We start from the raw sequence: 27630 nt of genomic DNA on the forward strand, positions 1-27630 counted from the left end.
TGGCACATATACACCATGGAATACTATGCAGCCATAAAAAAGGATGAGTTTGTGTCCTTTGTAGGGACATGGATGCAGCTAGAAACCATCATTCTCAGCAAACCATCACAAGAAGAGAAAACCAAACACCGCATGTTCTCACTCATAGGTGGGAACTGAACAATGAGATCACTTGGACTCGGGAAGGGGAACATCACACACTGGGGCCTATCATGGGGAGCGGGGAGGGGGGAGGGATTGCATTAGGAGTTATACCTGATGTAAATGACGAGTTGATGGGTGCTGACGAGTTGATGGGTGCAGCACAGCAACATGGCACAAGTATACATATGTAACAAACCTGCACATTATGCACATGTACCCTAGAACTTAAAGTATAATAATAATAAAAAAAGGTCTAATAGTAACAATTAAAGAAATAAATATTAAAACATTCATCTATACAATAGCAAGAGATTTTAGAGATTAAAATTAGTTGTCATTAAGATTTGGAGTCAGAATCATTCTCAAGTAGAGCTGGTAAACATGAATTGTTTAGCTTTCTCAACAGCACTCTGGCAATATCAACCAAGTAATACAAATATTCATGTCCTTCAAGCAATTATTTCCACTTTTAGGAATCTCTTTGAAGGGATTAACCAGAAAGGCAGGCAGAATTTTCTTCAAGATTTTGCATTGCAACATTGTCCATAAGCAGGAAAAAACTCCCTAAATTTCTAACGATAGAGAAATCGTTATGTAAATTACAGTGGAGCATATTAGAGAATATTGTTCAGGAATAAAAATGTTTTTGAAGAGTATTTGACAGTGTGGTCAAAAGCATTCAGTATGCTCTCAGTTATGTTTAAAAAATAAAACATGTGAGCTATGAATAGAAAATGCATTGCACAAAACACTCCCTAAAATTATTGAAGGCTGTGACTCGAATATGGAATAGTGATGAATTTTATTTTGTTTCCCAGTGTTTTTCAACTTATCTACAATGAGCATATTGTTACCTTATACTTACAGAAAATACTAAATCTTACTTTAAAAGAACTTAGGTAACCCTCCCATAATGATGCAGAGTTTTATTTGTTTGCTTGTTTAATCAAAAAAGTCTGCAGAAAGACTCACCCACGACCTCTGCAATCATGAAAATGAAGCATATTGCTGAAGCAGCACAGAGCTTCCACTTGGCATAGGCGTGCTCATTCGCCCTGTTCTCTGTGGGCTGGGAGCCACTGTGGCAGTGGTACATGCCTCCTGACTCCAACTCCTCTGGTCTCTCTCTGGGACAATGATCTTTATTCACCGGTTTCTGTTGGAGTTCCACACTAGGAATGAGTTTGACAGAAGCAAGAAATGAACATAGTTGCAAACCAGCCACTCACTGACCCACGCTGCCCATACTTGGAACCACTATTAGGACATTTGCTTACTTGCTAGGAAGTGTTCATTTGCAGCTCTTTCTACAAGAAAATATCAAGTGTAAGAAACAAGCAAGAAATTTCCTTCTAAACTTTAACTACTAAAAGTTGTACTTTTATTCAGTCAAACTCTTATTCAGTCAATGCCACCAATGATTAAGAGATATCAAAGGAACAGGAGAAAAGAAGCAAATACATTTTAAAGGGATTTCTTCCCAGTTATTTCACTCTCAAAAGACTTGGACACTGTGCTACAAAAAATAATAATAAAATAAATCAGACTACATTGTTCGATATGTGTATATGAGCCAGACTGAGGATTCAAATATTCATCAACATTATTGACAGATCATAGTACTTTTTCCTGCTGACTCCGTATGTACTCTGAGACCTTCTTACCACCGCTCTGCAGACAGTGGCTACCAATTAATCAATGTTATGATGAGAGTTGAAACCTACTTATACTTCCCAAAGCAGGCAGTGAATATCAGTTCCGCTCAAATATAAAGCAAAATTTAGAGTCACTCATAGAATTTCACAGATGGAAAGGTAGATAACATTTGGTCTAACACTTTTTTTTTCTTTTTTTAAACAATTTTTATTGATGCATAATAAATATACCTAATTTAGGGTACATGTGATAATTTAATACATTCACATAATTTTTAAAGATCAAATCAGTATACTTGAGATGTCCATCACCTTAAATATTTCTGTTTTCTTTATTCTAGAAACATTTCAATTATTCTTTTCTGGCTATTTTGAAGCATATGATAGATAATTGCAAACCATAGTCACCTCACAGATCTATCAAACACTAGATCATTTTCTTCTCTCAAATCATATATTTGTACCCATTTATCAACCTTCCTTCATACCTTCCTCCTCTCTACCCTTCTCAGCCTCTTGTAACCACCAATCTACTCTCTTATCTTCATGAGAGCCACTTTTTTAGCTCCCATATATAAGCGAGAACATGTGATATGTGTCTTTCTGTGCTTGGCTTATTTCACTTAACTGCAACCCCATATTTCTTGGCTGAAGTAACTAAGGTTCAGGGAGTTTAAGTAATTGCCTGAGGTCAAATATCCAGGAAATTTTGGAGTGAGAATCCCAAGCCCAGTGTTTCTTCTGTCATGCCTAAACCAATTTTAGGTGTCCTAATGTTGGGGCAGGAAGGCAGATGTCAATATCCATGGATCTTGAACTAATCATATTTTTAAATTTTTAAAAATAAACTCATGTACAGAAATAAATAAAAGTCTTGGAATTAAGAACTTTGCATTCGTGACTCTGAAAGGTAAAAACAAACAAACAAACAAACAAAATTAGCAATATATTAGCTTTCACTTTATTTCATTTAGCCTATCACCATTCAGGATTAAAAGTCTGATGGTTTTGGCTTAGATGAACATTATTATTCTGACTCTATTTATTATATATGATTTTTCTGAATAAAATAATATATATTCATTATAGAAAATCTGGAATTACAAAAAAGTCACAAAGCAGAGGGAAAAATAACTGGTAATCCTCTCCAAGAGACAATTATTATTGATATTTTATTGTGTAGATTTGTAATATATGAATACACTTTTTACATAATTAGATTTCAGATTAATTAGGATGTTTTGGGTTATAAGTATGGAAAACAAGACTCTTGCTAGAATAATTAATAAGTAAGAATTATTGGTTCTGCAACTGAAAACATCTAGAGGGGCCAGGTTTCAGATACTCTTTGACGAGGTCTCCAGATTCATGTCTTGGTTCTCAGCTATTCTTCAACCTCAAGCTTGTCTTCCCCATGGTAGCGGGATGGTTGCCAAAGGTAATCAGACTGTGTATTTATTTTTTAATATATACATAGAGAGATTATCCCCTCTCAAACTGCTAAACAAGAGTCTTGATATGCATGTGGATTTGTCTAAATGAGAAACAACCACTATAGCCAGGGGAATATGGATGAGCTGATTGACTTAGGCATTGCTATACTCAGAAGACTGGCAAAACCCAGCCATGCTGACTCATACAGCTGAGAATAGGGAAAATTTTACCTAAACCTGGCTTCTCCTCAGTGGGGAAGCGCTAGAATGGATGTGAATAAGATGATTGCATCACAAGAGGATCCTACCAAAGATACAGCTTCTGAACCTGATTCTTAGCTATAAATATTGTTAATATTTTTTCCATTTATAAAATGTTGTATATCATTATTTTTAAAATATGGAGGGCAGTATATATTTAACATAGCTACATCATAGCATAATTAACTCATGTTTTTAAATTATTAGACAACTCGTTCTTTTGCAATTACTTGCTCATATAAGCACTACTATGATTCACATCCTTATAATCTTTGCTCAATATATTATCTCCTTAAAGTGGAATCTTAAAGGGGAAATTACTTGGTCAAAAGGTACCTACATTTCTAAGGATTTTGACATATATTGCCAAACCAGCTTTGGAATATACATTACAGCCAATTTACGTCATTGGTTTATTTTTTATCAATTATGTGAATAGCACTTAGGATTCTGAGTAGTTCCAAATAAGCTTCTTAGTTGGAATAAGAACAATTTGGAAAGTAACAAATAAAGTATTTATATTTAAAATGAGTAGACTTTTGCTTTTGTTATGTAATAATATTCTAATAATAAACAACCATAGAATATGGTAGTGTGGGTCCCCAGTGGCCATCAACTCAGAGGAACCTGAGTACTAACACAAACACATTGTTGAGATTTACTCCTTCCTTGGGCTGAGAAGACAGCATGAGCAAAGCAGGCTCACCAATTGTTCTGGAACTGCCTGGTGTGCTGTGGTCATATGAAGCGTTGCTTTATTTTAGGTTTTCATAAATCTTATGACCAGGGAAAGCCAAGTAGTCAGTGACCAGGAGAGAAATTTATCTTGGAGCAGCTTAGAAGCCAGACCAAAGCAAGAATCAAACCTGCGAAAAAGCCCCTGGGCAATGCCACCAGGAGGAAAGTATGAAAATGTGGGCAATTTTTACTTTTGTGTACTGTTTCCCTATCTTGGATTCTAAGTTTAACAAATATGGGTATACTTTGAGCTGAGACTGCTTCTTGAAGAACTAAGCCAGAAATCCAAAAGTGGGCTTCATAAGGTCCATTGAAATTGTATATAATGTGTTCGTGTGTGTGTGTGTGTGTGTGTGTGTGTGTGTGTGTGTGTGTGTGTGTTTTATGGGACAGGCAAAAGTACAGTCTTCACTTAGCTTCCAAAAGAGTCTGTGACCCCAAAGAAGTTAAAACCCAAAGTTAACATATATTCCTCATAAGCTCGTTAGAGCAAAGTTATCTAAGTCTCTCTAGATGCAGAACGGCTCTTGATCACGACAATGATGTGACTTTTCAATATTATTTTAAGAAGAAAGTTATAAAAAGCAAGTTCTATGATGCAACAAACACTGAAATGTGAATCTGCTATTAATGAATAAATCCCAAAACATTCCCATGTATTCAAATATGGCCAAAGCTTTAAAAATTAGGAATAATAGGCCAAAGAAATTTACTGTAGCATCAAAGAAAAAAAAGATGGAGAAACAGAGATGAAAAAGTATGGAAATATTAGAAAATTTGATGCCAATATTCTAAAACTTTGATTTCATCTGCAAAAATGGGATTTAGAAAAACAGACTTTATTTTTGCAATCTTGGAGAAACTTTTTTTTTTAATTCTATTTTTGTTTAGTGATAGAAATTAAATTCTTTTGCTTCTATCTCCAAAATAATGTTGGTAAAATTTTTATTTTTTACCCTCTTATTTCAAATGTTGAGCACATAAAAATCACTTTGATTTTATAGTTTCACATCACTTTCCCCAAGAACCTCAAATCACTATTCCTGTTAGAAGGGAAGATAAAAGCTTCAGCCTCACCATGAATTTTTAACATTTTATTCATTCATCATTAAATATTTATTGCATACCTAAAAAGGGCCTGCACCAGCAGAAATGTTAACAATACCATGTTGTACAAGACAAACAAAGGTCCTTCTCTAAGGAGCCTGTATTTTAGTAGAGGGAGACAAAGAGTAAATGAATCAATTTACTTTGTCTTTAGTAGAGGCTATATAGTATGATGAACGGTGAGCAGGAGAGGGAAGATGAACTACCTTAAATGTGGTGGGAAAGGAAGGCACCTCTGTGGAGGTGATATCTCAGCAGCAAGTTACAGAATTACCAAGAGAAAACCTGTGTAAGTGAAAGCTATCACAAGTAGAGGGCATTGCTAGAGCAAAAGCCCAAAGACAAGAAGGATTTTCTTGTTCAAATGCTTGTCTTGAACAGAAAGAAAACTACATAGGTGGCCCCTGTGGCATAAAGAAAGAGTGAAATGGAAAGAGGTCAAAAAAGGGATCAGATTTTGCAGAACAATTCAGGTCACTATAAAGAGTTCAATTTAATTCAAGGTCTAAAAAGAAAAATTTGGAAAGTTTTGAGCTGGGAAGTAACATTACATGGTTCACATTTCTAAAATGATCGCTTTGGGTGCTGCCTGGAAGACTAGAGTGTAGAAGATCAAAACATAGAAACCCATAGAAGATGACTACAGCCAACACATTGGTGGCTTGGACCTATGTAGTGACAATAAAAATGGAAAGAAGTAGTCATATTTGAGGGACTTTTGAGAGGTGGAGTCAACAGGAATTGCTAATCAATAGCATTAGTTCAGGGGGAATAATAGAGAGGTGGAACTCAAAGATGACTTGTTGGTTTCTGGTTACATTAACCAGGAGAAAGGAATGCCAGTTCCCAAGATGGGGCTGAGTGGCAGGCAGTGCAGTATAGAGGCTGAGAGCTGGGCTCTGGCAACCCACCACCTGAGTCAAACTCCCAACCTTACCACTCACTAGTCATATGACTGTAAGAAAATTACTTAACCTCTCTGTGCCTCAATTTCCCCATCTGAAAATAGGAATAATGGTGGCATCACTCTCATAGGCTGGTTGAGAGATTTTTAGCTAATTCGTATAAATCACTTCAAAGTGTAACTGGAGCAAGATAAATGCACAAATTTTAAAATTATTTTACCATATTCATGAACCACATTACATTATTATCATTGTTATTTAGGAAGGATAAAGTAGGCTATACTGCAAAACAACTTTCAGGACAAGCATTTTTATAACAAGACTTAGATAATAAAAAAGCAAACCAATTTTTTGTTTCTCTTTTGCCCATATCCACTATTCCAGATTTTACTCCAGTGACATGACATCAGTCTTGTATGAATTGACCCTGGAGATTGACTGTTCATTCCTAAACAGAAGATAAATATCAAAGAGGAAAATAACATTCCTGTAATCCCTTAGCAGTTCTTCACTTCTGTTTCCCTGCTTCACCATTCTCCTTGTCTGCCCTAGAAATAGTTCTATATGCTCAATGCCTGGGACCCTGTCTTGAGCATACAGATATTTAGTACATATTTATTGAGATTATATTTCACTCAATGTTTATGAAATAAATGAGTGATGTAGAAGAAATAGTTTGAAGGGTGAGAACTAGAGAAAGTGGGAAATAGAAACATTTACAGAATCAGATGTCATGTTTTGTCCTAGACAGGTATTCAATCACACGCCCCTTTTTAAACAACTTTATTAAGAAAAAATTATAAAATTTGTGTGCTTTGGGAGGCCAAGGCAAGCAGATCACTTGAGGTCAGCAATTCAAGACCACTCACTAGAGATGGAGTGAAACCTCATCTCTACCAAAAATATACAAAAATTAGCATGGTGGTGGGTACCTGTAATCCAAGCTACTGGGGAGGCCAAGGCAGGAGAATTGATTGAACTCAGGAGACAGAGGTTGCAGTGAGCTAAGATCACACCACTGCACTCCAGCCTGGGCAACAGAGCAAGACTCTGTATCAAAAAAAAAAAAAAGATCTAATTTTAATATTATGGAAATGGTCTATTTAATCTATATAAATTAATGGTTTTCAGTATATTAACAGAGTTGTGAAACCATTACCAAAAAAAACCCATATTCATTAGCAGTAACTCCCCATTCTCCTTGCACCCTCTCCCAGGCGACCACTAATCTACTTTCTGTCTTTACAGATTTGCCCATTCTGGACATTTCATATAAATAGAATCATATAATATGAGGACTTTTGTGAATGGCTTCTCTCATTTAGCATCATGGTTTCAAGGTTTATCCATATTGTAGCAAATATCAGTATGTCATCAGTATTCCATTGCCTTTTATTTTCAAACGGTATTTCATTGTATGGATACATAAAATTTTACTAGTCAGTTGATGGATATTGGGTTCTTTCTTTTTTTGTTGCTTTTTGACTATTTCAAATAATGTTGTTATGAAAAGTTGTATAGAAGTGTTTTGTAGAAGTATGTTTTCACTTCTCTTCCAATCAAGCAATGGAATTCCTGAGTCATAAGATAACTTTATGTTTGACATTTTGTAGAACTGCTGGACTCTTTTTCAAAGCACAGTACCATTAGACATTCCCATACACTGTGTAAGAGAGTTCCTCTTTCTCCAAATCTTTGCCAACACTTGTTACTATTTTTTTTTATTACAGCCATTCTAGTGGGTATGAAGTGGCATCTCATTGTGATTTTGATTTGCATTACCCTAATGACTAATGATGTTGAGCATATTTCATGTGCTTATTATACATTTGTATGTCTTCTTGGAGAAATGTCTATCAGTATCCTTTACATATTTTAATTGATTTATTTATAGTTTTATTAATTGTAACAATTATTTTACATATTCTTATACACATCCCTTATCATGTAATTTGTAAATATTTTATCTCAATATATGTGCCTTATCTTTTTATTTTCCTGTTAGTTTTGTTTACAGAACAAAATACTTTTTGATGCTCTCCAATATATATAATTTTTCTTTTATCACTTATGCTTTAGGCGTCATACCAATAAACCGTGGCCTCACCCAAGATCACGTGTTTTCATTTAGGAGTTCTATAGGTTTGGCCGGGCGCGGTGGCTCACGCCTGTAATCCCAACACTTTGGGAGGCTGAGGCGGGCGGATCACGAGGTCAGGAGATCGAGACCATCCTCGTTAACACGGTGAAACCCCGTCTCTACTAAAAATACAAAAAAAATTAGCCGGGCATGGTGGCAGGCGCCTGTAGTCCCCAGCGGGAGGCTGAGGCAGGAGAATGGCCTGAACCCGGGAGGCAGAGCTTGCAGTGAAACGAGATTGTGCAACTGCACTCCAGAATGGGCGACAGAGTAAGACTCCGTCTCAAAAACAAAAAAAAAAAAGAAAAAAAGAAAAAAGAGAGTTCTATAGGTTTTGCTCTTATATTAAGGTCTATAATCAATTTTTTAGTGATTTTTTAAAATGGTGTCAGGTATACAAGTTAATTCTTCCGCTTATGTACATCCAGTTGTCCCAGCAATAGTTGTTGAAAATACTTTTTTTTTTTTTTTTTTTTACCATTGAATTGTCTTGGAATCCTTGGTGAAAAACAATTGACCACACATATAAGAACTTATTTATGGACTAAAATGCTATCACATTGGTGTATATGTCTGTCTTTATGCCAATATCACACTCTTGTTGTGATAACTATAGCTTTGTATTAAATTCTGAAATCAGGAAGTGTGAGTCCTCCAAATTTATTCTTTTTCAAGATACTTTTGCCTTTCGTAGGCCCCTACTGGTTCCATATAAATTATTGGGCTAGCTTAACTTCTTCAAAAAGACAGTTAGGATTTTAGTAGTAATTGCATCAAATTTCCATGTTAATTTTAGGAATAATGTCATCTTAGCAATATTACATTTTCTAATCCACAAACATGGGATATCTTTCATTGATTTATATCTTTTATTCTTTCTTTAATATTTCTAACTCACTGTTTTATAATTTTTAGTGTAAAAGCTGTGCACTTCATTTGTTAAATTTATTCTAAAATACATTATTATTTTATGCTATTGTAAGTGAAGTTGATTTCTTAATTTCATTTTCAGATTTTCCTTTGCTACTGTATAAAAATACAATTACTGTTTGTATATTGATCTCTTTTACTGTGACCTTACCAAACTTGTTTATTAGTTCTAAAATTTTTAAATGGATCTTTTAGGACTTTCTACATGTAAGATAATGTCATTTGAAAACAGTGATAGGCTGGGCACAGTGGCTCATGCCTGTAATCCCAGCACTTTGGGAGGCCGAGGCGGGTGGATCACCTGAGGTCAGGAGTTCAAGACCAACCTGACCAACATGAAGAAACCCCGTCTCTACTAAAAATACAAAAATTAGCTGGGTGTGGTAGCGCATGCCTGTAACCCAGCTACTCGGGAGGCTGAGGCAGGAGAATCACTTGAACCCAGGAGGCAGAGGTTGTGGTGAGCTGAGATCATGCCATTGCACTCCAGACTGGGCAATAAGAGCGAAACTCCGTCTCAAAAAATAGGAAAGGAAAGAAAAGAAAACAGTGATAATATTAATTATTTCTTTCCAATCTGAATCTTTTATTTTGTCGTCTTCCCAATTGCTCTGGCTAGAACATACAGTACCATGTTGAGTAGAACTCATGAAAGTGGACATCCTTATCTTGTACCTGATTTTAGGGGAAAGTGTTCAGGCTTTCGCCATAATTACTATAAAAGACTGCACTTTGGTACAGTGTACACTGCTCAGGTGATGGGTCCACCAAAATCTCAGAAATCACCACTAAAGAGCTTATCTGTGTAACCAAACACCACCTGTTCCCAAAAACCTATTGAAAAAAAAAATTATGATGTGAGCTGCAGGTTTTTCATAGATGCTTTTGAAGAAGTTTCATTTTATTTCTAGTTTTGCAGGTGTTTATATAATTAAAGGGTGTTGAATTTTGTCTATTCGTTTTCTGCATCTAGTGAGATAATCATGTGAGCTTTGTTCTGTATCCTATTAATATGTTGTATCACTTTGATTGTATTTCAGATGTTAAATTAAGCTTGCATTACTGGAATAAATCCCATTTCATCATTGTTTGTAATTACTTTTATATGTTGCTGGATTCAGTTCATTAGTCTTTTTCAAGGATTACTGTATCTGTATTCATAAGGGATACAGTTCTGTAGTTTTATTTTCTTGTGATATTTCCTCCTTTTTTGCTATCAGCAGAATATTGACCTCATAAAATGAGTTGGGAAGTGTATTTACGCCTCTTCTATTTGGGGGAAGAATTTGTGATGAGTTAATATTAATTCTATTTTAAATTTTGGTAGAAATCACCAGTGAAGACATCTGGACTTGAGCTTTCTTTGTGTAAGGTTTTATGAAATTTATTAATAATTCAATATCTTTACTTATCAGATTTTCTGTTTCTTCTTAAGTTCATGTGGTAGTTTGTCTTTCTATGAATTTATCCATTTCATCTAAGATTATATACATTTTATTTTATGCAGTTTACTATTAAAGCAGTTAAGAGGAAAAAGGAGAACAAATCATGTCTTTTATAATTACCCACATTATTACCCTTATTGGTGCTTTTTTTTTTTAAAGTATTGATTCAACTTAATATCTGGTGTCATTTGTTTTCTTTAATATTTCTTCTTTTACTATTGCTTTCTTTACTGATTTTTGTAAAGTGAATCCAACAACAAATTATCTTAGATTTTGTTTGTCTTTATTTCACCTTTATTTTGGGAAGACAGTTTAGGTGGATATAAGATTATTGGTTGATAGGAATTTATTTTTCTTTTACTACTTTAAATGTCATCTCACTGCCATCCTCCTTTGCTTCTGGTAGAAGTCAGTTGTTAATCTGATCAGGATGCTCTCACACATAATGCATCTTTATTTTTTCTCTTGCTGCTTTCAAGGTTTTTTATTTGTGTTTTGCTTTTAGTAGCTTTACTATAATGTGTGAGCGTGTAAATCTATTTGCTTGATTCTTCTTAGAGTTCACTGACCATCATGAATGTATAGATTAATATTCAACAAACTTCAAAAGTTTGGGGCCATTATTTCTTTGACTATTTTTCTTCTCCTTTTTCTCTCTCCTTCTGGCCCTCTTATTACGCATATGTGAATATATTTAACAATGTACCACATTTCTCTGAGGCTCTGTTGATATTTTTACTTCATTCTATTTTCTCTCTGTTTTTCATGTTGCATAATATCTTCCAATCTATTTTCAATTTCAGTGAATCTTTCTTCTGCCAGCTTCTATGAGTGCAGTTCTACTGTTGAACCCCTCTAGTGAATTTTTAATTTCACTTATTGTACTTCTCAGCCTCAGAATTTTCATCTGGTTCTTTTTTAAAAAATAATTTCTAACCTTTCATTGATATTCTCAATTTTATGAGACATTTTAATCATACCTATCTTTAATTCTTTGTTCTTTGATTTTCTTTAATTCTTTTAACCTAGTTATAATAGCTGTTTTGAAACATCTGAATTCTAAATACAACACCTGGACTGTTTCTACTAACTGGTTTTTTTTTAAACCAGGGGTTGTCTGACTTTCCCTCCATGCGCAGCCTCTGTTGTCATTCCTCAGAGGGTGCATGACTGGGTAGATGCACAGTCATTCTTATCCTCTCCCATTTCCAAAGGATAATAATCACTTTAGTTGTGTTCACTTTGACTGTTTCTTTCCATGGTCTCGCTATTAAGTGATTGTTCTGCCTGTGGTGGTATCACACCCAGATTTTGGCCTTCTTAATTGTTTGCTGAATTGTTGCGCTACGGTTTTCAATAATACTCTGAGGTATGAATGGACCAACAATCTGATCCAATTAAATTTGTCTGCTTCAGCTACTGTAACAACATACCACAGACTGTGTGTCTTAAATAATACAAATGTTATTTTCTTACAGCTCCAGAGGATGGAATTCCATAATCAAGGTGCTAGCAAATTCACTGGTAAGGGTTCTCTTTCTGACTAATAGATGCCTGCCTTTTTGTTACTTCCTCACATGGTCTTTCCTTAGTGTATGCACCCAAAAAGAGAGAGAGAGTGAGCTATCTAGAGTCTCTTCTTATAAGAACATTACTTCTGTCAGATCAGGACCCCTCTCTTATAACCCCAATTAGCCTTAATTATTCCTTAGAGGCCCCATTTCCAAATACAGCCAAACTGGCATTTGTGCTTCAACAAATAATTGTGGGGGACATAAACATTCAATCTGTAACAGGCTTCTGTATAGGGGTAATATTTGAGGCCAAATTTTGTGGCTAGTGCCAAATCCAGGAGGGCATTTCTTACCTCTTTTTCTGCCTGTCTCTGTTTAACTTCTAGCCAGTCTGCCAATAGCTTGTTGCTATCATGAAGCAACAAGCCTACTCTTAATTGCTCACCAGAAGAATCTTCATTGTTTTCAACAGTGTCCCTATGCTTGAAATGCCCCATGCTCTCTCACAAATAAAATTCCAGCTTGTGTATCATCAGTCTTCTAAGGGAAAGATACATAACCCTCTATTCTTATGGCCTGCCTCTCCCATAAGTAGTACCTTTACACCACTGCACCAGAGCTGGCAGAAGAGACTGTGACCTACTTCTCCTGGAGCCATATTCTTGCTCCACAAGTGGAGCACTGATTACGAATAGTAGTCCCTAGTCTTTTTTGCTTGTGCCTCCTGGAATACGTCCTGCACACTATGAGTGATCCAGGGCAGGGATATTCAGGACCTTGCTGCTCCTGGGCTAGAGATTATACCCTATGAGAGGAGGCTGGGTGAAGGAAGGAAACCATAGTCCTCTTGGTCATGTCTATAATGAAGAGAATTTCTACAACCTGAGGCTGGGACAATAAGAGATTCCAACAGCCTTTTGCTCTAGGGGTGAGCTATGATCTTTAACTGGAAGCTGGGAGGAGAGGGAGCCTTGTCTTTTGGCTACATCCACTCAAGAGTTGAGCTTCCATCATACTGAGCTTGGGGAAGAGCAGAGGTTAATGGAGCAGATCCTGGCTCAAATGCCATAGACTCTCACTTCTTACTGAGATTTAGATTTTCTAGAATAAATAATTCTTAATTTTCTGCATGCCCTTAAGACAACTTCCAGAGATTTTCATTTCTTTTTTATAACTTTTACCAGTTAAATAGTTGTTGAAAATGTTCTAGCAGTTTACCTCTACCATCTGTCCCTACCCTTACTTCCTCTGCACTTCTTCAACATATGGCTGGGGAAAAGAGAAACTTGATCCCTTCCACCTAGCACCAAGAAAAACATTGATTGTTTTTCTTGTTGTAGTTCAACTTTACATAGTCTTTTTTTTTTTTTTTTTTTTTTTTTTGCTACAATGAACCCAAAGCCCAGAGAATCCCATCAATGAAACACATTTGGAGAGACTGGAGAAGGTAAAAAAACATGGTTCATGGCACCTACTGGGTCCAATATTACTACTTCCTGTAGTAAAATGTCTATAAAGATTACCTCCAGCAATTCCTGTCATCCAATATGCACATGCAATCAAGAGATAGAATCTATTGTCTCACCCATGGAATGTGAGACTTGGGACTTGCTTTAACCAACCCATAAATTGTGATAAGAATGATACTCTGCCAGTTCTGGGATTAAGCTCTCTGAGAATGGTCAGCTTCCACTATTGCTCTCTTGCTACTCTCAACTGCCACATAAGGAATTCCAGGCTAACCAGATAAAGTGAGACACCATATAGAGAGAGAAGCCATGGGAAGAAGAATTAAGACACCCGCCCCAGGCAAAAGCCAACACAAAGATCTCAGTCATGTAAGTGAAGCCATCTTAAACCTTCTCACCTAGCCCAGATACCAGCAGAATGCAGCTTTCCATTCCAGCTAATATCACATGGAATGCTGCCCAAATCCTGACCCACAGAATCATAATAAAATAGTTGTTGTTTAAGCCACTATGTCTTGGGGTAGTTTGTTGCAAAGCAATAGATAAATGGAACACTCCATTTGTGGAATTAGATAATAAAGTTTTCTTCAGATTAAGTTTCTTAACAGCTGGTAACAGTTTAAATAGAAAACTGATAATAAGTAGAAAGAAAAAGAAGTAGAAGGAGAAAAGAGGAGGACTATTAGGGGACAAAGTTATCTATGACTAATAGAGACAGAACAAAATAAATGAAATAGATTGGGAGAGGTGAGGGAAAAAGTGAGTAAGTGAGGGGAATCAGGGACATGTGACCTAAGGAGGAAATAGATTAACGATTCAAGAGCCCAGATGGTGGACGTATGAGTACAGGAGATGTAGAGGGAGACTGCAAACACTAAATTAACAAGTAGGGGGCCTGGGTCCACAGCACAGTTCTATTGTAATTAGCCATCTGCCCTCAAGAAAGGCATTTATTTTGACCTCGAGAAAGGCATTTGTTCTATATGGCATTCAGTTTCCTACATGGTAAAATGAGGGATCAAGATAAATAATCTCTTGCAGATTTAATTTATTTCCCTTGACAAGAAAATACAAATGAGTTTGACAATTCTTATAAACACTGTGTCCTGAAAACCATACCTATTTATGGGGTGAAAGAGACTTTGTACCTATAAGTGGTTGGCTTATTTGTGCAACAAAATGCTAATAGTCTACATTACTGAGAAGGGAAATATTGTTATTTCAGTAATGTGGAGATGCTCTATTGATAGTATCTGTAGGGCTAACAATTTTTTGTCCAAAATTTCTGCCTGACTTACCATGAGGCTTTGGTTTTTATGTTAATAACCTCAATAAATCATATCTAATATTATTTTCTAAGAAAAATAATTATTCCAATGTGAGACTGCTAGATTCTTTGTTTTAAGACAAGTTATAAATATCCTTTTTATAAAGTCTCTTTGCTGTTGCTAAAATATTTGATGCCATCAAACATAGTATCACTACTCCTTAGAATATTAATTTGGCTTTGTGAAACAAACAAGAACATTACACATACTATTAATGGGCAAGTATTCTCTTAAATTCTTCTAACATGAATTCTTTTCAGATTTTCATTAGCTCATTTATATTCACTGAATGTGTTTCTTTTTTGAACCCCATTCGGGTTCAACTCCTCAAACAAACCAAGCTCACATCTTATGTATGTGAAAGTATATTTACTGTGCAATTATCTAAGTCTGCAAAACTTTCCTTAAACCTATTTTCTATGTAGGTTATCCCTAACCCTACTTTAATTCCTTTTTATTTTTCAGCTCTTAGCCTATTACTTCTGAAAAAGCTTCCTCTGATTCCAAAGTCCAGTTATTCTTACTGAATGCCCTCAGTATGACACAAATACACTGTTTTGTAATTGCCTAGCTCTAATATGTATTTCACATTAGACTAAGTTTCAAGAGGACAAAGATCTGAGACTAGACATTTTTTTCTAAGTCCTGCACTTAGCACAGGTGTGTTCAATCAACAATTGTTAACCAAGTGAAAAATGAGTGAATGTATTGCATGTGACACTGTGGGAGACATTAAAAAGAAATGGAATACTTTGTAGAACATTAGAATCAGCTATATTTATTATAGGTATGTATATTAATAATGATATTTTATGAGCATGAAAGCAACAACTCATTTTAAGATCAATATAACTACAATTATGCCATATAGTTGAAGTCTTAATTTTTTCTAAATATAATAAAATTTACTATCTATCATAAAACTGAGAATAATTGAGAAAAGGAAAAGTCAACACATTAGATTATATAGGTCTATTTTTTGGAATAAACACTACAGATGAAAAACACATCAATAAAATATGTTCTTTACGCACTTAGGATATTTAAGGAATCAAATCAACTATATAAAGTATTGCATTTTTCAGAATATAAAATACATGTCAGTCAACAACTTATAAACTGTTCCAGAGTGCCCCAAGTTGCAGAGTAAAGGTTTACAGTTCAGAAGCAACAAGGTATAGGAATTAATTGGACGATATTCAAGAGATAAAACTGTGAAGCAGACACAGACATCTATTACCTTTCTAGTGTGAAAGCATACATCTTGGCAGCTTTATCATTCACAAGATAAGTTCTTTCAAGAAACTCCATGACGGCCAGGATAAGAGCTGCTGCTGCTGTTGTCGCTGTTGAACTCACCGCCCAGTTTTGGAAGCAAAGCAGCACTGCAACTATTTATACACTTTCTAAAGAAAAAATTAAAAGGCTCCAGAAATTAAAATAATGAGCTTCCTACATCAGTGCTGTTGGTAGGTCTGCTAAAATTACAGCCTCCTTGGAATATTACCTGGCTTCATTGTTTTCACCTACAAAAACTGCTTTTCTAGGGAGACTTGCAGGTAGCATTATATGAAGTGTGTATGTCTTTCGCATGATATCTGATTCAATTGTGCTTTCTAAGAGGTACAGGAGCTCAAGAGTTTGCTACGAATTGCTGATGTAGGGTTTTGACCTTCAGAGCACACCTGGGTGAGCTGCAAATAGCTACCATTCTGTACACTAATCTAATTTTTTCTTTTTCTCTCCCTCCTCCTTTTTCTAGACTCTTTATCAGCCTAAAAGTACTTCTTTGGAATTTAGTTCTAAGATGACCTCTAAGCAGCTGTCAGAATTTACTTGTCTCTCCTAGGACCATTTTGGGATTTCACTATTGAAAGGGAGGACAAGGGTCAACAGTTTCTGAAACCAGTAATCTGAAAACAGTTCTTGGTACAGCAGTTTTGAAATCCTTTTGACCGGCAAGGGAAGGACAGACTCTGCTTTTACGTAAATAACAGCACTCCAAAACACAAGAACCAGAGTGAGCTTACTTCTCCCTGGCCAGGGTACTCTCTATTAAAGATCAAGGATTCACCCTATCAGGCATGCCAGTTCCAGCTCTCAGGAATGAAGCCTCTGAGTTGCTCCTGAGAGACCTTGGACTCTTCAACTCCTAGGAATCAGTATTTACTTCATTACAAAGCACGTTCCTTCTCAAGTAAGAGAAAGAACTATAGCCTTATGGCAAGAGCTTGGACAAACAGTAGGCATTTGTGTGGGGGCAAAAGGTTCCAAGACCTATACACATGTATGCAAGGATGCAGAGAGAGGGGGTTGTGTAGACTGGAGAAGAGGAGTAAACCCCAGACCACTAGGTTCTTGTTGCCTTTTCCTTGTGTGATCACTAACTTTCTAGTGAGAAAACTCAGGGTAGTTAAGTCCCAGAATAACCCAGTGGCCCAGTATAATCGGAAGTTGCCCATTATGCTGAGCTGAGATCTCTCACAATGGCCTGATAAGATGAATATTGTCCTCTAAAATGAGGATGGGGTTCAATGCCAGTTGTCATAGGCAGTGACAGGAGAAGACACCTTTGGTTCAGAATGAGAATATTAGGTCTCCTATCACATCTGTGGTGTGATCGCTGTACCTCTTAATATCTTAAGATTTCAAACACTCTCATCTATAACATAAATTCTAAGGTCTTCTCATATGACCTCACTCTTATCCTTAACTTTGCTCACACAGTTGGGAGCCTCTAAGAGGCTCTGGGGGAGCCTTTTCCTTGCAAGTGAAGGCATTGAAATCCTGGGTCTACTGTTAGCAGAATAAAAAACAATGTATTTTTTCTCATATATTCTTACTCTTAACCTTACAAAGTAATCAGTTATTCTGTGGAGGCAAAAATAAAAAACCAGAAAAGAATTACTAATCCACCTGTGTGACACATTCAAGCTGCCATACGTCACAGCTTGAATCATTTGTGAATAGTTTCACAGCTTGAATCACTGTGAATAGCACATACAAGAGAAAGAGAATTCAAGTGAATGAATGTCAAAAATGAGGAAACAAGTCCCAGAGCTAGATGGCCGAATAGGAACAGCTCCAGCCTCCAGCTCCCAGTGCAAGCGACACAGAAGACGGGTGATTTCTGCATTTTCAACTGAGGTACAGGATTCATCTCACTGGGGAGTGCCAGACAATCGGTGCTGGTCAGCTGGTGCAGCCCGATCAGCCAGAGCTGAAGCAGGGCGAGGCATCACCTCACCTGGCAAGTGCAAGGGGGAAGGGAATCCCTTTTCCTAGCCAAGGGAATCTGAGACACACAACACCTGGAAAATCGGGTAACTCCCACCCTAATACTGTGCTTTACCAAGGCTCTTAGGAAACGGCACACCAGGAGATTATATCCCACACCTGGCTGGGAGGGTCCCACACCCATGGAGCCTCGCTCATTGCTAGCACAGCAGTCTGTGATCTAACTGCAAGGCAGCAGCGAAGCTGGGAGAGGGGCGCCCGCCATTGCTGAGGCTTAAGTAAACAAAGCTGCGGGGAAGCTCGAACTGGGTGGAGCCCACAGCAGCTCAAGGAGGCCTGCCTGTCTCTGTAGACTCCACCTCTGGGGATGGGACAAAGCTAAACAAAAAGCAGCAGAAACCTCTGCATGTGTAAAAGACCCTGTCTGACAGCTTTGAAGAGAGCAATGGATCTCCCAACATGGAGGTTGAGATCTGAGAACGGACAGACTGCCTGCTCAAGTGGGTCCCTGACCCCTGAGTAGCCTAACTGGGAGACATCGCCCACTAGGTGCAGACCGACACCCCCCACCTCACACAGCATGGTACACCCCTGAGACGAAGCTTCCAGAGCAAGAATCAGACAGGAACACTTGCTGTTCAGCAATATTCAAACTTCTGCAGCCTCCGCAGCTGATACCCATAACAATATTAACCTTAAATGTAAATGGACTAATGGTCAAATTAAAAGACAAAGACAGGCAAATTGGATACAGAGTCAAGACCCATCAGTTTGCTGTATTCAGGAGACCCATCTCACATGCAGAGACACACGCAGGCTCAAAATAAAGGGATGGAGGAAGATCTACCAAGCAAATGGAGAACAAAAAAAAGCAGGGGTTGCAATCCGAGTCTCTGATAAAACAGACTTTAAACCATCAAAGATCAAAAGAGACAAAGAAGGCCATTACATAATGGTAAAGGAATCATTCAACAGGAAGAGCTAACTATCCTAAATATATATGCACCCAATACAGGAGCACCCAGATTCATAAAGCAAGTCCTTAGAGACTTACAGAGAGACTTAGACTCCCATACGATAATAATGGGAGACTTCAACACCCCACTGTCAACATTAGACAGATCAATGAGAGAAAGTTAACAAGGATATCCAGGAATTGAACTCAACTCCGTACCAAGTGGACCTAATAGACATCTACAGAACTCTCCACCCCAAATCAACAGAATATACATTCTTCTCAGCACATTGCACTTATTCCAAAATTGACCACATAGTTGGAAGTAAAGCACTCCTCAGCAAATGTACAAGAACAGAAATTATAACAAACTGTCTCTCAGACCACAGTGCAATCAAAGTAGAACTCAGGACTAAGAAACTCAATCAAAGCCACTCAACTACATGGAAACTGAACAACTTGCTCCTGAATGACTACTGGGTACATAACAAAATGAAGGCAGAAATAAAGATGTTCTTTGAAACTAATGAGAACAAAGATACAACATACCAGAATCTCTGGGACACATTTAAAGCAGTGTGCAGAGGGAAATTTATAGCACACTAAATGCCCACAAGGAAAGCTGGAAAGGTCCAAAACAGACATCCTAACATCACAATTAAAAGAACTAGAGAAGAAAGAGCAAACACATTCAAAAGCTAGCAGAAGGCAAGAAATAACTAAGATCAGAGTGGAACTGAAGGAGATAGAGACACAAAAAACCCTCCAAAAAATCAATGCATCCAGGAGCTGGTTTTTTGAAACGATCAACAAAATTGATAGACTGCTAGCAAGACTTATAAACAAGAAAAGAGAGAAGAATCAAATAGATGCAATAAAAAATGATAAAGGGGATATCACCACTGAACCCATAGAAATACAAACTACCATCAGAGAATACTATAAATACCTCTATGCAAATAAATTTGAAAACCTAGAAGAAATGGATAATTTCCTGGACACTTACACTCTCCCAAGACTAAACCAGGAAGAAGTTGAATCCCTGAATAGACCAATAGCAGGCTCTGAAATTGAGGCAATAATTAATAGCCTACCAACCAAAAAAAGTTCAGGACCAGATGGATTCACAGCTGAATTCTACCAGAGGTACAAGGAGGAGCTGGTACCATTCCTTCTGAAACTATTCCAATCAATAGAAAAAGAGGGAATCCTTCCTAACTCATTTTATGAGGCCAACATCATCCTGATACCAAAGCCTGGCAGAGACACAACAAAAAAAGAGAATTTTAGACCAATATCCCTGATGAACATCGATGCAAAAATCCTCAATAAAATACTGGCAAACCAGATTCAGCAGCACATCAAAAAGCTTATCCACCATGATCAAGTGGGCTTCATCCCTGGGATGCAAGGCTGGTTCAACATACGCAAATCAATAAACATTATCCAGCATATAAACAGAACCAAAGACAAAAACCACATGATTATCTCAATAGATGCAGAAAAGGCCTTTGACAAAATTCAACAGCCCTTCATACTAAAAACTCTCAATAAATTCGGTATTGATGGAACATATCTCAAAATAATAAGAGCTATTTATGACAGACCCACAGCCAATATCATACTGAATGGGCAAAAACTGGAAGCATTCCCTTTGAAAACTGGCACAAGACAGGGATGCCCTCTCTCACCATTCCTATTCAACATAGTGTTGGAAGTTCTGGCTAGGGCAATCAGGCAAGAGAAAGAAATCAAGGGTATTCAGTTAGGAAAAGAAGTCGTCAAATTGTCCCTGTTTGCAGATGACATGATTATATATTTAGAAAACCCCATTGTCTCAGCCCAAAATCTCCTTAAGCTGATAAGCAACTTCAGCAAAGTCTCAGGATACAAAATCAATGTGCAAAAATCACAAGCATTCTTATACACCAGTAACAGACAAACAGAGATCCAAATCGTGAATGAACTTCCATTCACAATTGCTTCAAAGAGAATAAAATATCTAGGAATCCAACTTACAAGGGATGTAAAGGACCTCTTCAAGGAGAACTACAAACCACTGCTGAGTGAAACAAAAGAGGACACAAACAAATGGAAGAACATATCATGCTCATGGATAGGAAGAATCAATATTGTGAAAATGGCCATACTGCCCAAGGTAATTTATAGATTCAATGCCATCCCCATCAAGCTACCAATGACTTTCTTCACAGAATTGGAAAAAACTGCTTTAAAGTTCATAAAAAAGACCCCGCATTGCCAAGACAATCCTAAGTCAAAAGAACAAAGCTGGAGGCATCATGCTACCTGACTTCAAACTCTACTACAAGGCTACAGTAACCAAAACAGCATGGTACTGGTACCAAAACAGAGATATAGACCAATGGAACAGAACAGAGCCCTCAGAAATAATACCACACATCTACAGCCATCTGATTTTTGACAAACCTGAGAAAAACAAGAAATGGGGAAAGGATTCCCTGTTTAATAAATGGTGCTGGGAAAATTGGCTAGCCATAAGTAGAAAGCTGAAACTGGATCCTTTCCTTACTCCTTATACAAAAATTAATTCAAGATGGATTCGCGACTTAAATGTTAGACCTAATACCATAAAAACCCTAGAAGAAAACCTAGGTAATACCATTCAGGACATAGTCATGGGCAAGGATTTCGTGTCTAAAACACCAAAACCAATGGCAACAAAAGCCAAAATTGACAAATGGGATCTCATTAAACTAAAGAGCTTCTGCACAGCAAAAGAAACTACCATCAGAGTGAACAGGCAACCTACAGAATGGGAGAATATTTTTGCAATCTACTCATTTGACAAAGGCTAATATCCAGAACCTACAAATAACTCAAACAAATGTACAAGAAAAAAACAATCCCATCGAAAAGTGAGCAAAGGATATGAACAGACATTTCTCAAAAGAAGACATGCATGCAGCCAATAGACACGTGAAAAAATGCTCGTCATCACTGGCCATCAGAGAAATGCAAATCAAAACCACAATGAGATACCATCTCACGCCAGTTAGAATGACAATCATTTAAAAGTCAAGAAACAACAGGTGCTGGAGAGGATGTGGAGAAATAGGAACACTTTTACACTGTTGGTGGGATTGTAAACTAGTTGAACCACTGTGGAAAACAGTATGGCGATTCCTCAAGGATCTAGAACTAGAAATACCATATGACCCAGCCATCCCATTACTGGGTATATACCCAAAGGATTATAAATCATGCTGCTATAAAGACACATGCACACGTATGTTCATTGTGGCACTATTCACAATAGCAAAGATTTGGAATCAACCCAAATGTCCATCAGTGACAGACTGGATTAAGAAAATGTGGCACATACACACCATGGAATACTATGTAGCCATAAAAAAGGATGAGTTAGTGTCCTTTGTAGGGACATGGATGCAGCTGGAAGCCATCATTCTCAGCAAACTATCACAAGAAGAGAAAACCAAACACCGCATGTTCTCACTCATAGGTGGGAATTGAACAATGAGATCACTTGGACTCTGGAAGGGGAACATCACACACCGGGGCCTATTACGGGGAGGGGGGAGTGGGGAGGGATGGCACTGGGAGTCATACCTGATGTTAATGACGAGTTGATGGGTGCTGATGAGTTGATGGGTGCAACACGCCAACATGGCACAAGTATACATATGTAACAAACCTGCACATTGTGCACATGTACCCTAGAACTTAAAGTATAATAAAAATAAAATAAAATAAAATAAAACCTTAAGGAATTTTTTTTAAAAAATGAGGAAACTACTTTAAATCAGTCTGAAATTCATTAAGGGTAAGTACAGAAAAGAAGAGATAAGCAATATTTTCAAATCAGGAAGGAGAATATTTGGCTATAGATATCAACAGGAAATAATCTGGAAGTCTGAGATTCCTCAGTGCGAACTTTGCCTCTAGTACAAATACAGATGTACAGATCTAAGTATGTCTATTTATAATTCTATGAGTGTGAAGGATACATGCCAGGCAGTTAATTTGGATTGCCTATGGGGCAAGAATCAAGTGAGAGTAGAATGGGGTTGATGTAGGCCAGGGAAAAGTGAAGACGGGAAAAGAAACAATGAGAGACCCAAGCAAAACAACAAAAAATATTGCTACTCCCTGTCCAAAATGTATCTTACGATCTCTTATATTTGTCTATAAGATAAACTATATAAGTCCTATGTGGTCTAATATCAGCAATTTTATATGGTTCAACTTAAATATATATGCACACATATACAGATACCTAAAATATATGTGTGGATATGTATATTACATTTACTAATAAAAATGTATGTATTTATAAAGTATTGGGAAATTAATTATGACTTTCATCAAAGATTTATGAATCCCAAAAGTTACTCTTGAAGATGATTACCATAAAGCAAAGCTTCCAGTGTGAGTAGCATAAGAACAGGGAACAGTAGATTACAGCAAATAAAATTATGTTTAAAAAGCAAGTTTTGCTACCATAAATTTAGATGCAGATAAGTTATGATCCAGAATTGCATATCATATTATGTAAAATATGCATCTGCTGATCACTTTATCCTCTTACAAGTTCATTTTAACTGCACCATCATTCCCTCTCTCAAATATTTTGTCAGCACAACATTTGTGAAAACTCTCTCATCCTCCCTGACTAACCTTTGGTCTACTTTGGCATGAACTGCCCACCAAGGGCCAACAGCCTAACTGGGCTCCACAAGCAGCATAAAATGTATATTTGGAAAGCAACTCGGATGAAAAAGGAAAATCCCATCCCCTGTTGACATTGGTTTTAGTGGGCATTACGCTGCTCATTTCAGTTTCCTAGGTAACTGGCTTCCAAACCATCCCGAGGTTTGGAAGAGGAGAGGTTGTCCTCTCCGCCCACTCTCCTTCACAAGCTTGGAGTAACTGAATGGGAAACACACAATCTATAACAGCTACCTGTGGAAATAAGTTATTCTGTCAGCCACAAGAACATCACCAACATCACTGAAGAACTAGTTTGGCTCTTCAGTGCTAGCTGTTGTCAGCAACAATTTCTTAATAGGATGTTACAAAACAGTAGCTAATACTTGTGCAAAAATAATTTCACAAGTATCTTAAACATTGTTGGATATTTCACTTGCAGAAAGGATGTATGGATTTATAAAAAGCTACCGTCATCATCGCTAGACACTAAAGTACCACGTCTTATAATTTGTGTTCCCCATATTTAAACTCGTATTTCAGAAATACTTCTGAATGTTGCCAATGTGTTCATGCAGCCATCTTTTTAAATCAGACATAGAAATGTGCTTGTTTTTAAATAATAAATGTGGACTTTCATCATGTTTTTCTTTTTCCTGCTTGTGTGGAGAGGTAGTGTGGTGAAACGGTTTAATACATGGGCTTTCAAGTTAGGTAGACAATTTTAGTTTCTGGTTTGACCACTTTCTTAGATGTGTGACCTTGAACAAGTTGCCTGACCACTGTGTTTTTCAGTTTCTCACCTGTAAAATGGGAGTATTAATAGAATCCATCTTAAAGACTTCTTGTGAAGAGGAAAAGAGATAATATGAGTAAAAGTTCTTAGCATAGTCTCTGCTATATAACCAGTTTTATATAACTGTGAGTTTCTATACACTGGGCCATGTCTAAGTAAAATATTTTGGCTATTGCTGAGAAATTGGCCCCAGTCTTAGCAGAAGGCTAAGAATTACCTATGAATGAAGCATCCAGCAAGGAAATAAAGGTTATTGAAAAGGAAGATCTGGGGACTTCAGCTATTGGCTCTGTGACTTTGGGTAGATCTCTCAAACACTCTGGAGTCTACTTTCTCAAATTAGATTGAGGTCCGCCTCATTCTACCCCCTCACCAGTAGAGTGCCATTCAGAATGATCTTCACTATGGAGCTGTCTTCCACAACAGGGGAAGAAATTCAGACTCAACCACTGTAATCACCCACTAAAGATTCTGGACTTACGCATTCTCACATAGCTATAAAGATCTTATTATTTCCAAGTTGGGTAATATCTTCTTAGCAAGGTAGCTTTATGGTTATAACCACAGTGTGAGTATTTCCGAAGTTTCATCTAGAAATGTGAAAATAAAGACATTAGAAATTTAATTGGATTGTATTTTAGAGAGCATTATGAAAATTTTATTTTAATCTAAAGTAAACATGTATAAAACACAAACCATTTCCAATATTTTATACATTACTTGAAAATGGACTGAAAGCCATGTAATGTTTATTTCCTTCTTGATAAATTACGACCATATTTTTTTTTTTTTACTATTTCTAAGGAGATCGAGCTGTAGAAATGTTCTGGTGAAAATGCAATTTGCATTTGTTAAGAATAGAAAGACTTGATAAAATATTGATACTAAAATAATAAAAGAAGTATTAAGTCTCGTAGATGCAAATAAATGATAGAAAAATGAATTAGCATTATTTTGTTGGGGAGAAATATTGGGGCTGGCTGCTTGAAGTGTTTATGAAGTATGTATTTCTTCAATTCTTCTCCATATACCACACTTCTTTTTCCAAGCACTCTGCATATTTGAACTAATTAACCCTCAAAAGCACCCTCTAGGTGAAATATGGTTGATTATGTCTTATAAACTCCAAAACAATGGTCTTTTGGCTTCATAATCTCACAACTATATGTCTTTTTATTTTATTTACATAAAAAGGCAAGAGAGGATTACAAAGAACTAATCCATTATTTTAAAGCATTGGAATAGAAAAAGTAGACAAAAATATACTTTGTAATATTCCAACTCCTTAGTCTATAAATGCACAGAGCATCACTGAAAACTAAAACATTAAATGTTGAAATTTAATAATAATAATAATAACAATAATAATAATAATAGAGTCCTCTTGTCATTATCTGGAATGCCACCATTTAATTTTCATGAGGGCTGTTTATTTTCCTTCAGTGAAATGTTTTAGGGGCTCATAATTCATCTTTGGGAGATGGATTTTCACAGTGCGTTCCCAGATGAATACCAACAGAGCAAAGGCAAAGCTCATCGTCTCCTCTGAATCTCCAGGCCTGGATTTATTTGACTCCTGGCTGACAATACTGCCTCTCAGGAGATAGTCCAGGAGACAAGACAAAGCTGCCTCAGAGCTTTCCCCTGAAAGACTGAACCATTGCTTTTCACGTTGAATCCAAAATGCATCAAGGGAACGGATGGCAGCTGTCTTTCCTGCTTGGAAGCACAACCACAAGGCATTACTACTAATTCATCTCTTCTTTTGTATTAGTGAATTTGCTTCCAGTAAGTCTACAGTTTAAAATGCTGCTAATCCAATTGTAGCAAATCTCACCACTACCATCAGGAGATGAGTTATTTTAATCTGCATCCAATGAAGACAAGTGAGGCACCTTATCGCCTTTTGCAACCCTAAACTCTTGACGAAGTCACCCAGATATTATCAGTGAGCAGATGACAGGAGCTTCCATTTCCTTTGCAGTCAGCTAACTCCAAAAGAGAACACAAAATGTTTATTTAATTTTAACAAGCAAACACAAAACATTATTGAAAACATTGTATTTAGCAACAGATTTTTAAAAGCATTATATACCTAGGATAATATTCCCCTTTATCATTCAGAAATTAAAACAAAGAAGATTATTCTCTGAGTCTCCACCAGAAATGTAATACATCATCATTCACAAAATAAAATTTTCATTTCAAACTTTCATATTAAACTGTTAAAAAATAGTATCAGGACACAATTACAATGTTTTCCTATTTTAGGTATTACATATATGTAAGAAAAATCAATATGACAAAACAATATGAAATTTTTAATAAGATTTGTTAGAATGGAATTTGGAATAATCTGCATTTCCTAGTCACAAGTTAGTTTCCAAGAAACCTAGTGAATAATAAACTCAGACATCCCTTGAACTTTTCCTATGGAAGGAAACAAAAGTAGAAATCAATTCTATAAATAAAATGATGTCCCAGTGGATACTAATTTTCCATCACTTCTTAGATTCATCATTATATGGATGTTGCTGACAACAAGTGAACATTTATTTCTAATCCACTTTATAACACACGGTCATTTCTCCTAACTTTTTAATAAACACAAGGCTCCCAACTAAAGTGAGGTACACTGACTAGTCCTAAAGTTTGAGCACAATGGATTCATGGACTGCTCAAACATATCCTTTGCCGGGCTAACTGGCCAGATGAAAAGCCCTGGAGCATTCTACTTTTATTCAACATAGTCATTAGCTACTAATTGAAACTCCTTGCTGGGTAGATGTGATTATCTCATTGCTACCCACAGTGTATTCAATTCTGCTCTGAGGAGAGTTCTTCGCAAGACTAGCATACTTGACAC

The 27630-nt window shown here is 36.7% G+C and overlaps 2 protein-coding genes and 1 long non-coding RNA gene across 6 annotated transcripts in view; 1 reads left to right on the forward strand and 2 right to left on the reverse strand.

The window, feature by feature from the left end:
- Nucleotides 1-14369, forward strand: part of LOC126961308 (uncharacterized) — a 399366-nt gene extending 384997 nt beyond the window's left edge. For all 4 annotated transcript variants that reach the window (XR_007728254.1, XR_007728255.1, XR_007728253.1 and 1 more), the window contains one exon: nt 12237-14369. This is a non-coding gene — a long non-coding RNA (uncharacterized LOC126961308). The remainder of the gene's footprint in view (nt 1-12236) is intronic.
- Nucleotides 1-16893, reverse strand: part of SLC30A8 (solute carrier family 30 member 8) — a 52361-nt gene extending 35468 nt beyond the window's left edge. Inside the window, exons 1-2 of the mRNA XM_050801508.1 lie at nt 16310-16893; nt 1117-1316 (exon numbers count right to left, since the gene is read on the reverse strand). Of these exons, the coding sequence (XP_050657465.1) occupies nt 1117-1316; nt 16310-16380 (271 nt within the window). The 5' untranslated portion in view covers nt 16381-16893. The remainder of the gene's footprint in view (nt 1-1116; nt 1317-16309) is intronic.
- MED30 (mediator complex subunit 30) overlaps nt 1-27630 on the reverse strand; it is a 644151-nt gene that overhangs the window by 404607 nt on the left and 211914 nt on the right. The window lies entirely within an intron of this gene.

Source organism: Macaca thibetana, chromosome 8, assembly GCF_024542745.1.
Source record: "Macaca thibetana thibetana isolate TM-01 chromosome 8, ASM2454274v1, whole genome shotgun sequence".
NCBI classification, from domain to species: domain Eukaryota; kingdom Metazoa; phylum Chordata; class Mammalia; order Primates; family Cercopithecidae; genus Macaca; species Macaca thibetana.